This window comes from Chiloscyllium punctatum, chromosome 39 (genome assembly GCF_047496795.1).
Source record: "Chiloscyllium punctatum isolate Juve2018m chromosome 39, sChiPun1.3, whole genome shotgun sequence".
Lineage (NCBI taxonomy): Eukaryota > Metazoa > Chordata > Chondrichthyes > Orectolobiformes > Hemiscylliidae > Chiloscyllium > Chiloscyllium punctatum.
The window spans coordinates 62063073-62079855 of NC_092777.1; the positions used below are offsets into that span (position 1 = coordinate 62063073).

General features: G+C 46.3%; 1 protein-coding gene across 2 annotated transcripts in view; it reads right to left on the reverse strand.

Moving 5' to 3' along the window:
- LOC140464140 (sodium-coupled monocarboxylate transporter 1-like) overlaps nt 1-15488 on the reverse strand; it is a 91241-nt gene extending 75753 nt beyond the window's left edge. Inside the window, exons 1-2 of one of the 2 annotated variants that reach the window (XM_072558906.1) lie at nt 15301-15488; nt 15115-15176 (exon numbers count right to left, since the gene is read on the reverse strand). In XM_072558906.1, coding sequence (XP_072415007.1) covers nt 15115-15176; nt 15301-15446 — 208 coding nt within the window. In that variant the 5' untranslated portion in view covers nt 15447-15488. Of the gene's footprint in view, nt 1-15114; nt 15177-15300 lie in introns of those variants that run through there. The other variant, XM_072558907.1, reaches the window with a different exon arrangement.
- Between the last annotated feature and the right edge of the window lie 1295 nt (nt 15489-16783).

Genomic DNA, 16783 nt, shown 5'->3' on the forward strand with positions numbered 1-16783 from the left:
GGCCTCTCAAAGATCAGCAAGGCGGCCTTTGTGTGGAGCCGCAGAAAATGAGGGAGATACTAAACGTGTATTTTGCATCAGTATTTACTGTGGAAAAGGATATGGAAGATATAGGCTTTAGGTAAATAGATGGTGACGCCTTGCAAAATATCCATATTACAGAGGAGTGAAGTGCTGGATGTCTTGAAACAGTTAAAGGTGGATAAATCCCCAGGACCTGATCAGGTGTACCCGAGAACTCTGTGGGAAGCTAGAGAAGTGATTGCTGGGCCTCTTGCTGAGGTATTTGTATCATCGATAGTCACAGGTGAGGTGCTCGAAGACTGGAGGTTGGCTAATGTGGTGCCACTGTTTAAGAAGGGTGGTAAGGACAAGCCAGGGAACTATAGACCAGTGAGCCTGACGTCAGTGGTGGGCAAGTTGTTGGAGGGAATCCTGAGGGACAGGATGTACATGTAATTGGAATAGCAAGGACTGATTAGGGATAGTCAACATGGCTTTGTGCGTGGGAAATCATGTCTCACAAACTTGATTGAGTTTTTTGAAGAAGTAACAAAGAGGATTGATGAAGGCAGAGCAGTAGATGTGATCTATATGTGATCTATTCAGTAAGGCGTTCAACAAGGTTCCCCATGGGAGACTGCATAGCAAGGTTAGATCTCACGGAGTAAAGGGAAAACTAGCCATTTAGATACAGAACTGGCTCAAAGGTCGAAGACAGAGGGTGGTGGTGGAGGGTTGTTTTTCAGACTGGAGGCCTGTGACCAGTGGAGTGCCACAAGGATCGGTGCTGGGTCCTCTACCTTTTGTCATTTACATAAATGATTTGGATGCGAGCATAAGAGGTACATTTAGTACATTTGCGGATGACACCAAAATTGGAGGTGGAGTGGACAGCGAAGAAGGTTACCTCAGATTACAACAGAATCTTGATCAGATGGGCCAATGGGCCGAGAAGTGGCAGATGGAGTTTAATTCAGATAAATGTAAGGTGCTGCATTTTGGGAAAGCAAATCTTAGCAGGACTTTTACACCTAATGGTAAGGTCCCAGGGAGTGTTGCTGAACAAAGAGACCTTGGAGTGCAGGTTTATAACTCCTTGAAAGTGGAGTCGCAGGTAGATAGGATAATGAAGAAGGTGTTTGGTATGCTTTCTTTTATTGGCCAGAGTGTTGAGTACAGGAGTTGGGAGGTCATGTTGTGGCTGTACAGGACATTGGTTAGGCCACTGTTAGAATATTGCATGCAATTCTGGTCTCCTTCCTGTCGGAAAGATGTTGCAAAACTTGAAAGGGTTCAGAAAATATTTCCAAGGATGTTGCCAGGGTTGGAGGATTTGAGCTATAGGGAGAGGCTGAACAGGCTGGGGCTGTTTTCTCTGGAGCATCGGAGGCTGAGGGGTGACCTTTTAGAGGTTTATAAAATCATGAGGGGCATGGATAGGATAAATAGACAAAGTCTTTTCCCTGGGGTGGGAGAGTCCTGAACTAGAGGGCATAGGTTTAGGGTGAGAGGGGAAAGATATAAAAGAGACCTAAGAGGCAACTTTTTCACGCAGAGGGTGGTACGTGTATGGAATGAGCTGCCAGAGGAAGTGGTGGAGGCTGGTACAATTGCAACATTCAAAAGGCATTTGGATGGGTATATGAACAGGAAGGATTTGGAGGGATATGGGCCAGGTGCTGGCAAGTAGGACAAGATTGAGTTGGGATATCTGGTCGGCATGGATGGGTGGGACCGAAGGGTCTGTTTCCATGCTGTACATCTCTATGACTCTATGACTCTATGACAAATTAGGTTTGAAGGAATGCCCTAAGGGCAGAATGTTTTACAGGCAGATGGATCCAAGCTTTTAGACCCTCGAGTCCAGACACCCGAAGGCACTACTATCAATGATGGAACACTTAAATTCAAGAGAGGCGTGCAGACTATATCAGAGATTTGTAAGGCTGGAGACATTTAGAGGTAGAACAGGCAGTGCCAAGGAGGAATTTGAACATGTGTTTGAGAGATTTAGGGTATTGCTTAACTGCAAGACCAACCCAGCATAGAACATAGAACACAGAACATCCCAGCGCAGTACAGGCCCTTCGACTCTCGACTTTGCACTGACCTGTGGAACCAATCTGAAGCCCATCTAACCTACACTATTCCATTCTCATCCATATGCATGTCCAATGATCATTTAAATGCCCTTAAAGTTGGTGAGTCCACTACTGTTGCAGGCAAGGCACTCCACACCCCTACTACTCTCTGAGTAAAGAACTTACCTCTGACATCTGTCCTTTATCTCTAACCTCTCAGTTTAAAGCTATGTCCCCTTGTGCTAGCCATCGCCATCCGAGGAAAAAGGGTCTCACTGTCCACCCTATCTAACCCTCTGATTATTTTATATTCTTCTCTCCAACAAAAACAGCCTCAAGTCCCTCTGCCTTTCCTGGTAAGATATTCCATCCATACCAGGCAACATTCCAATAAATCTCTTCTGAATCCTTTCCAAAGCTTCTATATCCTTCTGATATTGAGGTGACCAGAACTGTACGCATTACTCCAAATGTGGCTGCACCAGAATTTTGTACAGCTGCAGCATGATCTCATGGTTCCAAAGCTCAACCCCTCTACCAATAAAAGCTAACACACCGAATACCCTATTAACAATCCCTATCAACCTGGACACCGAGATCTCTCTGCTCATCTACGCTGCCAAGGATCTTACCATTAGCTCAGTACTCTGCATTCCTGTTACTCCTTCCAAAGTGAATCACCTCACACTTTTCCGCATTAAACTCTATTTGCCCCCTCTCAGCCCAGCTCTGCAGCTTATCTCTGTGTCTCTGTAACCTACAACACTCTTCCTCACTATCCACAACTCTACTGACCTTAGTGTCATCTGCAAATTTACTAACCCACCCTTCTATGCCCTCATCCAGATCATTTATAAAAATGACAAACCACAGTAAACCCAAAACAGATCCTTGCAGTACCCCACTAGTAACTGAACTCCAGGATGAATATTTCCCATCAACCACCACCTTCTCTTAGCTTCTCTTAGCTAGCCAGTTTCTGATCCAAACCGTTAAAATCACCCTCAATCCCAAGCCTCTGTATTTTGTGCAATAGCCTCCCGTGGGGAACCTTATCAAACACCTTCCTGAAATCCATATAGATCACATTAAACCACTGTATCCTCACCCACCTGTTTGGTCACCTTCTCAAAGAACTCAATAAGGCTTGTGAGGCATGACCTGTCCTTCACAAATCTGTGCTGACTATCCCTAATCAACTTATTCCTCTCTAGAAGATTAAAAATCCTATCTCTTATAACCCTTTCAAACATTTTACCCAAAACCAAAGTAAGGCTCACAGGTCTATAATTTCCAGGATTGTCCCTATAGCCCTTCTTGAACAAGAGACAATATTTGCTCTCCTCCAATCTTCTGCACTATTCCTGTAGACAATGTTGACATAAAGATCAAAGCCAAAGGTTCGGCAACCTCCTCCCTGGCTTCCCAGAGAATCTTAGGATAAATCCCATCCAGTCCAGGTGACTTATCTATTTTTACACTTTCCAGAATTGCTAACACTTCCTCCTTATGCACCGCAATCCTATCTAATCTAGTAGCCTATATCTCAGTATTTTCCTTGACCACATTGTCTTTTTCTAGTGTGAATACTGACAAAAAGTATTCATTTAGTACTTCCCCTACCTCTTCTGACTCCACGCAAAACTTCCCACGACTGTGCTTGACTGGCCCTAATCTTACCCTAGTCATTCTTTTATTCTTAATATAGCTATAGGAAGCCTTAGGGTTTTCCTTGATCCTACCTGCCAATGACTTCTTATGTCCCCTCCTCTTAGATCTCTGTTTAGGTCTTTCCTGGCTAACCTGTAACTCTCAAGTGCCCTAACTGAGCCATCACATTTCATCGTAACATAAGCCTTCTTCTTCCTCTTGAAGACAGCTTCAACTTCCTTAGTAAACCATGGTTCCCGTGCTCAACAACTTCTTCCCTGCCTGACCGGTACATATTTACCAAGGACCCGCACTAGCTGGTCCTTGTATAAGTTCCACATTTCAATTGTGCCCAACCCCTGCAGTTTCCTTCCCCATCCGATGCATCCTAAATCTTGTCTAATATCATCGTAACTGCCTTTCCCCCCAGCTATAACTCTTGCCCTGCGGTAGACACCTATCCGTTTCCATCACTAAAGTAAACATAATCAAATTGTGATCACTATCATCAAAATGCTCACTTACCTCCAAATCTAACACCTGTCCTGGTTCATTACCCAGTACTAAATCCAATGTGGCCTTGCCTCTCGTTGGCCTGTCTGCACACTGTGTCAGGAAACTCTCCTACATGCACTGGACAAAAACTGAGCCATCTAAAATACACGAACTATAGTATTCCCAGTCAATATTTGGGAAGTTAAAGTCCCCAATAACAACTACTCTGTCACTCTCGCTCCTATTTAGGATAATCTTTGCTATCCTATTCTCTACTCCTCTGAAACTCTTTGGAAGCCTATAGAAAACTCCCAAAGGGTAACCTCTCCTTTCCTGTTTCTAATCTTACCCCATACTACCTCAGTAGAGGAGTCCTCAAGCATCTTTTCTGCAACTGCAATACTGTCCTTGACTAACAGTGCCACACCACCCCCTCTTTTACCATTTTCTCTATTGTGATGGCTGAATGAGTTTGAAGAGTGAGGACATGGATAGAAGAGGTTATGGAGTTTTGGATGGCCTCAAATATATGGAGCAGAAAATGTGAGGGATAGGCCAGGACTGCATTGGAATAATTAAAATTTAAAAATGCATGAATGAGGGCTTGTCAGTAGATGAGCCAGCTCAGGGTTCAAGTTAGCTCAAGTTATAGAGATGGAAAGAAGTAGCAGAGTGGATATATGAAAGGAAAATCATTTTTGAGAAACCTATTGGGAGTTTGAGGATTCAGTTAGCAGAGAAAAACAATGGGAACCATTGCATGTCATAGAGTCATAGAGATGTACAGCATGGAAACAGACCCTTCAGTCCAACCCGTCCCTGCTGACCAGATATTCCAACCCAATCTTGTCCCACCTGCCAGCACCCTCCAAACCCTTCCTATTCATCTGCAGAAGGCATCCAATCAGGTTATATATAAAAGAGGTTCATATGCAGAGAAGTAATATACTGGCATGAACAGAGAATGTTTTTTTTCGCTCATAGGATGTAGATGTTCCTGGCTAGGCCAGCATTTATTGTCCGTCCCTAGTTGCTCTTAAGAAGATGGTGGTGAGCTGCCTTTTTGAACCGCTGCAGTCCACCTGTTGTGGCTTGACCCATTATGCCAATGGGAGGGAATTCCAGGATTTTGACCCAAGTCAGGATGGTGAGTGGCTTGGAAGGGAACTTGAGGGTGATGGTGTTCCTATGTATCTGCTGCCCTTGTCATTTTGATGGAAGTGGTCATGGGTTTGGAAGATACTGTATGAGGACCTTTGCGAATTTCTGCAGTGCATCATGCAGATGGTACTCACTGCTGCTACTGAGCGTTGGTGGAGGGGGGAGTGGACGTTTGTGGATGTGGTGTCAAAGAAATGGGCTGCTATGTCTGAGACTGTGTCAAGCTTCTTCAGTGTTGCTGAAGCTTACCCAACTAGGCAAGTAGGAAATATTCCATCACCCTCCTGACTTCTGACTTGTAGGTAGTGGACAGACTTTAGGGAACTACTCACCTAGCCTCTGACCTGCTCTTGTAGCCACTATATTCATATGGCAAGCCCATTTGAGTCTGTGGTTAATGATAGCCCCGGGATGTTGACCATGGAAGATTCAGTGATAGCAACACAATTGAGTGTCAAGAGGCGGTGATTAAACTGTCTCTTATGGGAGATGGTCATTGCCTGGCATTTTTGTGGTGCGAATGTTACTTGCCACTTGTTAGCTCAGGTCTGGATATTGCCCAGATCTCTGTGCATTTGAACATGAACAGCATCAAAATTTGAGGAGTTGCAAATGGTGCTGAACATTGTGCAATCACTAGCGATTATCCCCACTACTGACCTTATGATGGAGGGAAGGTCATTGATGAAGCAGTCAAGATTAGAATAGTGCTGGAAAAGCACAGCAGGTCAGACAGCATCCGAGGAGCAGGAAAATCGACGTTTCGGGCAAAAGCCCTTCATCAGGAGCTGAAGATGATTGGGCCTAAGACACTACCCTGAGGAGCTCCTACAGAGATGTCCTGGAGCTGAGATGACTGACTTCCAACAATCACAACCATCTTCCTGTGTGCCAGTACCAGTACCGTCTGCATGATGCACTGCAGAAATTCGCAAAGGTCCCCATACAGTATCTTCCAACCAGTGGAGAGCTTGCATCCAATGCCCAGGGCTCTTTGATGCTGCACTCATTGAAATGCAGCCTTGATGTCAAGGGCTGTCATTTTCACCTCCTCTCTGGAATTGAGCATTTTTTCCCTGTTTGAACCAAGGCTGTAATGAGATCAGGAGCTGAGTGACCCTGCTGGAACCCAAGTTGAGCGTCACTGAGCAGGTTACTGCTGAGCAGCTGCTGCTTGATAGCTCTGTTGATGACACCTTCCATCATTTTACTGATGATCGAGAGTAGGCTGATCGGGTGGCAATTGGCCAGGATGGATTTATCCTGCTTTTTATGTACAGGGCATACCTGGTCAATATTCCACTTTGTCGGGTAGATGCCAATGTCGTAAAAGTACCAGAACAGCTTGTCTAGGGGAGTGACAAGTTCTGGAGAAAAAGTGTTCAGGACTATTGTTGGAAAGTTGTCAGAACCATAACGTTTGCAGTACCCAGTATCTCCAACCCTTTCACACAGTTAACTGAATTGGCTGATGGCTGTTCACATGAATTATCCACTCAGCAATTCTGGCTGAAGGTTGTTGAGAATGCTTCAGGTTTATCTTTTGCAGTTATGCTTTGGGCTCTTTGTCATTGAGGATAGGGATAAACACAGAACTGCATTTTCCAGTGAGTTGTTTAATTGTCCACTAGTTCATGACTGGTTGTGGTAAAACTGCAGAGCATAGATCTAATTCATTGGTTGTGGGATTGCTTAGCTGTCTATCACTTGCTGCTTATGCTGTTTGGCACGCACATTGTCCTGTTTGGTGGCTTCATCAAGTTGACACCTTATTTATGGGTACGACTGGTGCTGTACCTGGCATACGGTCCTGCTGGATCTATTCAAAGTCTGTCCTATTTAGCACAGTGAAGGTGCCAGAGGGTATTCTCAATGTGAAGGCAGGACATCATCTCCACAAGGACTGTGAGGTGGTCACTTTAAACATTGCTGTCACAGACAGATGGGCCTGCAGCCATTAGCTTGGTAAGGATGAGGTTAAGTATGTTTTTTGCCCCTTGTTTGTGCCCACATCACCTGCTGCAGATCGTGTCTAGCAGCTATATCCTTTAGGACCCAACGTGTTTGGTCAGTAGTGCTGTTGCTGAGCCAGTCTTGGTAACAGACATTGAAATCCCACCCTGCAAGACTACATCTGTGCTCCTGTTACCTTCAGTGCTTCCAAGTGCTGTTCAACTGGATTCATCAGCTGCAGAAGGACGGTCATAGAGTCATAAAGATGTACAGCATGGAAACAGATCCTTCAGTCCAACTCGTCCATGCCGACCAGGTATCCCAACCCAATCTAGTCCCACCTGCCAGCACCCGGCCCATATCCCTCCAAACCCTTCCTATTCATATACCCATCCAAATGCCTCTTAAATGTTACAATTGTACCAGCCTCCACCACTTCCTCTGGAGGCCCATTCCATACACGTACCACCTTCTGCATGGAAAAAGTTATCCTTTAGGTCCCTTTTATATCTTTCCCCTCTCACCCTAAACCTATGCCCTCTAGTTCTGGGCTCCCCCACCCAAGGGAAAAGAGTTTGTCTATTTATCCTATCCACACCCCTCATCATTTTATAAACCTCTATAAGGTCACCCCTCAGCCTCCAACGCTCCAGGGAAACAGCTCCAGCCTGTTCAGCCTCTCCCGACAGCTCAAATCCTCCAACCCTGGCAACACTCCCACAGAATTGCACGCAATATTCCAACAGTGGCCTAACCAATATCCTGTACAGCCGCAACATGACCTCCCAACTCCTGTACTCAATACTCTGACTAATAAAGGAAAGCATACCAAACATCTTCTTCATGGTAATTGAGAGGTTTCCTTTCCCATGGTTAACTTGCTGTCAAAAAACTTAATAAAGGACTCGCAGGGCAACTCCCTCCTCAATTATTTGCACCCGTGCTGTACCTGTCTTTCTGGTGGGATGGAGAAATTCAGCGATCATAATAGAATTAAACAAAACAGGAATTGCTGGATCGGCTCAGCACGTCTGGCAACATCTGTGAAGCGAAATCAAGGTGAACATTTTGGGTCGAGGGACCTTTCCCCAATTCTGAGGAAGGGTCACTCAACCTGAAACACTAACTCTGACTTCTCTCCATAGATGCTGCCAGACCTGCTGAGCTTTTCTAACAGTTTCTGTTTTAGTTTATGATTTACAGAATCCGCAGTTCTTTCAGTTTTTAATGTGGTGATAGTGGTGGCTGGGACACTGTCTGTAAGAAAAACTCTGCCCCCACACCTAACCCCAGCCCCCCACACCAGGTCCTAGCTCCCAGCCCTGCCGTATTTTCACTATCCCTCCAGAACTCCCCTCTCTGAGGATGAAAGATCAGTCCTCAGCAGAGGCCTCACCTTCATCCCCGTACGCTCCCGGATTAACGAGTTCAACACGCGGCGAGTCATCGAACAATTCTTCTGCCGCCTTTACCTCCACTCCTACTTCTTCAACCAGGACTCTCGCCCACCCTCTGACGACCCCTTCACCCACCTCCAACACACCCCATCCACCTGGACACCCCGTGCTGGCCTCTTACCTGCTCTTGATCTCTTCATAGCCAACTGCTGCCGCGACATTAACCACCTCAACCTCTCCACCCCTCTTACCCACTCCAACCTCTCACCTTTGCAACGTGCAGCCCTCCACTGCCTCCGCTCCAACCCCAACCTCACTACCAAACCGGCAGACAAGGGAGGCATGGGTGGTAGTTTGGCGCACCGATCTTTACATTGCTGAGGCTAAACGCCAGCTCGCAGACACCTCCTCCTACTGCCCCCTTGACCATGACCCCACCTCCCACCACCAAACCATCATCTCCCAGACCATCCAGAACCTCATCACCTCAGGGGATCTCCCATCCACTGCCTCCAACCTCATAGTCCCACAACCCCGCACCGCCCATTTCTACCTCCTGCTCAAAATCCACAAACCTGACTGCCCCGGCCGACCCATTGTCTCAGCCTGCTCCTGCCCCACCGAACTCATCTCTGCATACCTCGACATGGTCCTGTCCCCCTTAGTCCAAGAAGTCCCCACCTACATTCGGGACACCACCCACGCCCTCCACCTCCTCCATTATTTGCGCTTCCCTGGTCCCCAACGCCTTACCTTCACCATGGACATCCAGTCTCTGTACACCTCCATCCCCCATCACGAAGGACTCAAAGCCCTCCGCTTCTTCCTTTCCCGCCGTACCAACCAGTACCCTTCCACTGACATCCTCCTTCAACTGACTGAACTGGTCCTCGCTCTGAACAACTTCTCTTTCCAATCCTCCCACTTCCTCCAAACCAAAGGAGTAGCCATGGGCACCCGCATGGGCCCCAGCTATGCCTGCCTCTTCGTAGGATATGTGGAACAGTCCATCTTCCGCAGCTACACTGGCACCACCCCCACCTTTTCTGCTGCTACATCGATGACTATATCGGCGCTACCTCGTGCTCCCACGAGGAGGTTGAACAGTTCATCCACTTTACTAACACCTTCCACCCTGACCTCAAATTTACCTGGACCATCTCAGACTCCTCCCTCCCCTTCCTAGACCTCTCCATTTCTATCTCGGGCGAGCGACTCAACACGGACATTTACTATAAACCGACCAACTCCCACAGCTACCTAGACTACACCTCCTCCCAACCTGCCCCCTGTAAAAACGCCATCCCATGTTCCCAATTCCTTCGCCTCCGCTGCATCTGCTCCCAGGAGGACCAATTCCAATACCAAAGAACCCAGATGGCCTCCTTCTTCAAAGACCGCAATTTCCCCTCAGACGTGGTTGACGATGCTCTCCACCGCATCTTCTCCACTTCCCGCTCCTCCACCCTGGAACCCCGCCCCTCCAATCGCCACCAGGACAGAACCCCACTGGTCCTCACCTACCACCCCACCAACCTCCAGATACATCATATCATCCTGCGTCATTTCCACCACCTCCAAACAGACCCCACCACCAAGGATATATTTCCCTCCCCTCCCCTATCAGCATTCCGGAAAGACCACTCCCTCCGTGACTCCCTCATCAGGTCCACACCCCCCACCAACCCAACCTCCACTCCCGGCACCTTCCCCTGCAACCGCAAAAAAAGCAAAACTTGCACCCACAACTTCCCCCTTACTTCCCTCCAAGGCCCCAAGGGATCCTTCCATATCCGTCACAAATTCACCTGCACTTCCGCACACATCATTTACTGCATCCGCTGCACCCAATGTGGCCTCTTCTACATTGGGGAGACAGGCCGCCCACTTGTGGAACATTTCATAGAACATCTCTGGGACACCCGCACCAACCAATCCAACCGCTCTGTGACCGAACACTTTAACTCCCCCTCCCACTCCACCAAGGACATGCAGGTCCTTGGACTCCTCCATTGCCAGACCATGGCAACACAACGCTTGGAGGAAGAGCACCTCATCTTCCGCCTAGGAACCCTCCAACCACAAGGGATGGATGCAGATTTCTCCAGATTCCTCATTTCTCCTCCCCCCCCCACCTTATCTCAGTCCCAACCCTCGGACTCAGCACCGCCTTCTTGACCTGCAATCTTCTTCCTGACCTCTCTGTGCCCCACCCCCACTCCTGCCTATCACCCTCACCTTAACCTCTTTCCACCTATCGCATTCCCAATGCCCCTCCCCCACATCCTTCCTCCCTACTTTTTATCTTAGCCTGCTTGGCACACTGTCCTCATTCCTGAAGAAGGGCTTATGCCCGAAACGTCGATTCTCTTGCTCCTCGGATGCTGCCTGACCTGCTGCGCTTTTCCAGCAACACATTTTTAAGCACTGTCTGTAAGGTATGATTCCGTGAGTATGACTACATTAGGTTGTTGCTTCACTGCCTCAGGAAAGGTTAGCCTCCTAATAACTGAAAAGGCCACAAATTGTCAGGAGAATTATTTGTTGCCTTTCCTCTGCCCCAACTTCATTTGCCTGGGAAAAAAAAATGCATTCTTTCCACACACTGGGCCGAGTCTTCAATGGCAGGATTGCATAAATAAAGCTCTCCAAATAACAGTGCAGTGCCAGAAAGTCTTATCCCGACTCAAAATGACTGTTGCAATCTTTTTCAGTAGTATGCTTTTCTCGCATTGCCACTGAAATAACAGCAACCCATCACAAAGACAGCCTTTCATACTCGTGGAGAGTCCTTGACAATTATCTAGCTTTCTTCAAGTCAGAACATAGTCCCTGGCCAGATTAACAGCCCCAATCGGGGAACTCATGTTCTGTGAGGACCATCTGGCTGACCTCGTTGTAATCATCACACTGTCCATCATATGTTTCTGTCCAAAGTTAGAACCAGAGAAAGGAAAAAAAGAAGCCATTCAATCCAGAATGACTGTTCTGTCTAAATAAACTAGCTGCCCAATCTACATTTGCTTTCCTTCAATGACATGTTGCTAAACTTCATTCAATGAATGGTCCTAGCCTTTTGTTTAATGGTGCTATCACCCAGGCCAGAACTGGTGGTGTGAGATAGAATGTACTGCAGAGCCTAGCCCTACCAGTCCTACATCAACCTTTTAAGAATTTTGTTATGCTTCAATGACTTTTTATTCTTCAAAATTCAGGAAAATAAAGACTCCATTTCCACAATCTTTGTTCACTCCCAAGAATCGGAAGTCACATGACACCAGGTTATAGTCCAACAGGTTTAGAGTCATAGAGATGTACAGCACGGAAACAGACCCTTCGGTCCAATTCGTCCATGCCGACCAGATATCCAAACCTAATCTAGTTCCACTTACCAGCACCCGGCCCATATCCCTCCAAACCCTTTCTATTCATACACTCATCCAGATGCCTTTTAAATGTTGTAATTGCACCAGCCTCCAGCAGCTCATTCCATACACACACCACCCTATGTGTGAAAATGTTGCCCCTTAGGTCTCTTTTATACCTTTCCCCTCTCATCCCAAACCTATGCCCTCTATGCCCTAGACCCCCCCACCCAAGGGAAAATACTTTGTCTATTTATCCCTATCCATGCCCCTCATGATTTTATAAACCTCTATAAGGTCACCCCTCAGCCTCAGCACGGTGGCACAGTGGTTAGCACTGCTGCCTCACAGCGCCAGAGACCCAGGTTCAATTCCCGCCTCAGGCGACTGACTGTGTGGAGTTTGCACATTCTCCCCGTGTCTGCGTGGGTTTCCTCCGGGTGCTCCGGTTTCCTCCCACACTCCAAAGATGTGCAGGTCAGGTGCATTGGCCATGCTAAATTGCCCGTAGTGTTAGGTAAGGGGTAGATGTAGGGGTATGGGTGGGTTGCGCTTCGGCGGGGCGGTGTGGACTTGTTGGGCCGAAGGGCCTGTTTCCACACTGTAAGTAATCTAATCTAATCTAAATGCTCCAGGAAAAATAGCCCCAGCCTATTTAGCCTCTCCCTATAGCAGAAATCCTGCAATCCTGGCAACATCCTTGTAAATCTTTTCTGAACCCTTTCAAGTTTCACAACATTCTTTATTTGATCTCACAAGTTATCAGAGTCTAGTCCCTTCGTCAGGTGAAGTCATCACTCCCAAGAGGAAAGTTCCATAATCCTCGCTGACTAACCCTAGTCTGTTGAAATGGCCTAGCAAGCCACTCAGTTTTATCAATCGCTGTGAAGTCTAAATAAAGAAATGAAACCATATGAACCATCAGGCATTGACCTAGGTATGAGAAAAGACAATTGCAGAAACAGCTCTGTCGACCCTGCCAAATCCTCCTTACTAAAAGTTGGGGGCAAGTACCAAAATTGGAAGAGCTGCCTCACAGACTAGAACTTTATACAGGATGTAGGTAAGGGGTGGAAGAGTAGGGCTCAGCTCTGCAGTACGTTCTAGCTACATGTCTCACACCACCAGTTCTGGCCTGGGTGATAGCACCATTAAACAAAAGGCTAGGACCATTCCATTGAAGGAAAGCAAATGTAGATCGGACAGCTAGTTTGAGTTGCCTGATTGTAGATAGGAGTTGCCTGATTGTACTGGGTTAATCCAGCTCTGAAGAACTGGATCAGTGTCAAAGGACCAACCATGTGTAAATAAAGGGATACAGTCTTCTGTAGAATTATTTCAGAGAGCTCCAAGATAATTATCAGTCAGAGAATCTCAATGACGCTGCAAGGTGCATCATAGCAGAACTAATGACCTAAAACTTCACTTCTATTTAACACGATCTACCTTTGTTATCACTGTGTTAACTTCCTACCCTCAAATAAAATAGCCAAACGCTTCCAATCTAGTGTTCTAGACTGACAACAGATTATCCTCTGCCTCTACATAACAGTGGTGTTAATAATCACCTGATGACTAAGACAGCATAAAGATCAAACCTCCTTAGACTCTAACCTCCTGGAATGACACGGAACCTGCAGAACTCGTATTAAAACACCTCAAAGTACTTTAGGGACTGTTATCGAAAAATACTTCACATAAGGAGCTAATACGACAGAAATGAGGAAGGTAAAGGAAGAGGAAGATTGTCTTAAAGAAGAAAGGACAGAAGTGGAAATGTGGATAATTCCAGAGTTTAGGAATCAGTGATCTTGTAAACAAAACCACCAACGGTGAGGTGAAGGAACTCAGGGATTCATAGAAACCAAAACCAAAACCAATACAAGTTCTTATAGGGTTGTAAGGCTCAAGGATACAGCAGAGATGAAAGAGGAGGAGGAAGCCATGACAGTAATTTATACACTGGGATGAAAGTTTTAAATTCAAGATATTGCTAGATTGGAAGCAATAGGGGCTGTGGGTGAACAGGATGTGGTACACATTAGGATATAGAAGGAGAGTTTCAGAAGGTAGGAGGTCAGTCAGATGCCATTGTAAAAGTTAAGTCTGGAGGTAAAAGCATAGACCAGAACAGACATATTATTGTAAACACTGACCATGCAGAAGAAATACTTCAAGTTACTACATCTAGCAACACAGAAATGTGCTTTAAAAATACTTCATCTATTCAGCATTTCTTGGAAAACTGTAAACATATTTTAAATGAGCAGAATGCTCAGTGAAACATTCAAACATATTGACAATTTGATTGTAATGTATTTAAGAAATTGATCCAATATTTGTTCTGTGACCAGACACAAATACACAGCTATCTCCATAAATCCATGAAACTGGGTCTACCTTCTGTGCTTCAGTTCTTTTTAAAAGTGAGTTTGTAATGTTAGGAAGTGATGGCTTAGTGGTGTTAACTATTAACCCAGACCGGTAAAAACAATGACTGCAGATGCTGGAAAGCAAATACTGGATTAGTGGTGCTGGAAGAGCACAGCAGTTCAGGCAGCATCCAACGAGCAGCGAAATCGACGTTTCGGGTTTTGCCCGAAACGTCGATTTCGCTGCTCGTTGGATGCTGCCTGAACTGCTGTGCTCTTCCAGCACCACTAATCCAGTATTAATCCAGACACCCGGGTTTGAATCCTGCTGGCAGATAGTGGAATTTAAATTTAATAAAAATCTGCAATTAAGAGTCTGGGGGTGACCATTAAACCATTGTCAATTGACAGGAAAACCCCACCTGGTTCTCTAACGTCCTTTAGGAAAGGCAACTGCAATTCTTACCCAGTCTCGCCAACACGGTAACACCAGACTCACAGCAAAGAGCTTCCCTCTTAACTATCCTCTGGGCGATAAATCCCATTCATTTTTAAAAAAATCAAATCACAATGGTAGACAAACATTTTATTTCTGTAGCACTACGTGATTTCTGATGAGGGAGCCAAAAATACCTACATGCAACAGCAGACATGAAACTTGCAGCCAACGAGAAGGCGATTGGATAGGCAGATATTTGTCTGTTTCAAACAAAGCAGATTCAGTCATTAAAGTGACACGAAGTTTCATTTTTTTAGAAACTTTTCTATGAACGCCGTGTTCGATAAGTTTATTCACTATCTCTAATTTTTAAACTCTGCTTACCGGTTTCCCACAAGGAAATCTTCCGTTGTCTTTTGACTTGCCCCACCAGGTTTAAAAGCATGAAACAGTCCAATTGCAGTGGACACTAATAGTACAGAGGCAAAAACAACATAATCCCAGGCGTGAAAGACATGATTCTCTGCCATAGCGCGCTCAAGATAAAGTTCAACAGTACGAAGAGCCGATGATTATTCGATCAGATTATTCCTCATTTCCCCTCCCCCCACCTTACCCCAGTTCCAACCTCCCAGCTCAGCACCATCCTCATGGCGTGTCCTACCTGCCAATCTTCCTTCCCACCTATAAGCTCCACCCTCCTCTCTGATCTATCACCTTAATCCCCATCCCCAGCCACCTATTGTACTCTTTGCTACCTTCTGCCCAGCCCACCCCCCTCCAATTTATCTCTCCACCCTGGAGGCTCCCTACTTTCATTCCTGATGAAGGGCTTTTGCTCAAAATGTCGATTTTCCTGCTCCTCGGATACTGCCTGACTTGCGGTGCTTTTCCAAAACCACTCTAATCTAGACTGTCCACACAAAGACTTGTTGATAGTCATGATTTGGAGGTGCCAGTGTTTGACTGGGGTGGGCAAAGTTAAAAATCACACAACATCAGATTATAGTCCAACAGGGTTATTTGGAGGTACAGGCTTTTGAAGCTGTGCTGCTTCAAAAGCTAGTGCCTCCAAATAAACCGGTTGAACTATAATCTGATGTTGTGTGATTTGTAACAAAGGCTTGTTGGTAGTGCCTTTGAGCTTGCTGCACAACAGAGAAATGGAACTGAGCCTGTAGAGAGCAATAGCCCTACAGTTGTTCTTTGTCAACTTGGACTGGACTCCTCTATGCTCTTTGCCAGTTACAGGAGGCTGTCAGCAGACTAGCCAATGCAACTACCATCTAGTGTGCATATCTCATGGCCACACAGGTCATCCTACACTGAGCATGGCTTCAGCTATAGAATCGTGGAGGCTACAGTACAGAAGAAGTGTGGCTGGTTGGTCTAGGGGTATGATTCTCATTTTGGGTTTTCTTCTGTGGGCAGCACGGTGGCACAGTGATTAGCACTGCTGCTTCACAGCGCCAGAGACCCGGGTTCAGTTCAAGCCTCAGGCGATTGACTGTGTGGAGTTTGCACATTCTCCCAGTGTCTGCGTGGGTTTCTTCCGGGTGCTCCGGTTTCCTCCCACAGTCCAAAAATGTGCAGGTTAGGTGAATTGGCCACGCTAAATTGCCCATAGTGTTAGGTGAAGGGATAAACGTAGGGGAATGGGTCTGGGTGGGTTGCGCTTTGGCGGGTCGGACTTGTTGGGCTGAAGGGCCTGTTTCCACACTGTAAGTAATCTAATATAAGAAGAGGCCATTCAGCCCATCAAGTCTGTATCACCAAAAATATACAACTACCTCCACTAATTTCAACTTTCCTGCACTAGGCCCAGAGCCTTGAATGTTTTGTCACTTCAGTTACACATCCAAGTACT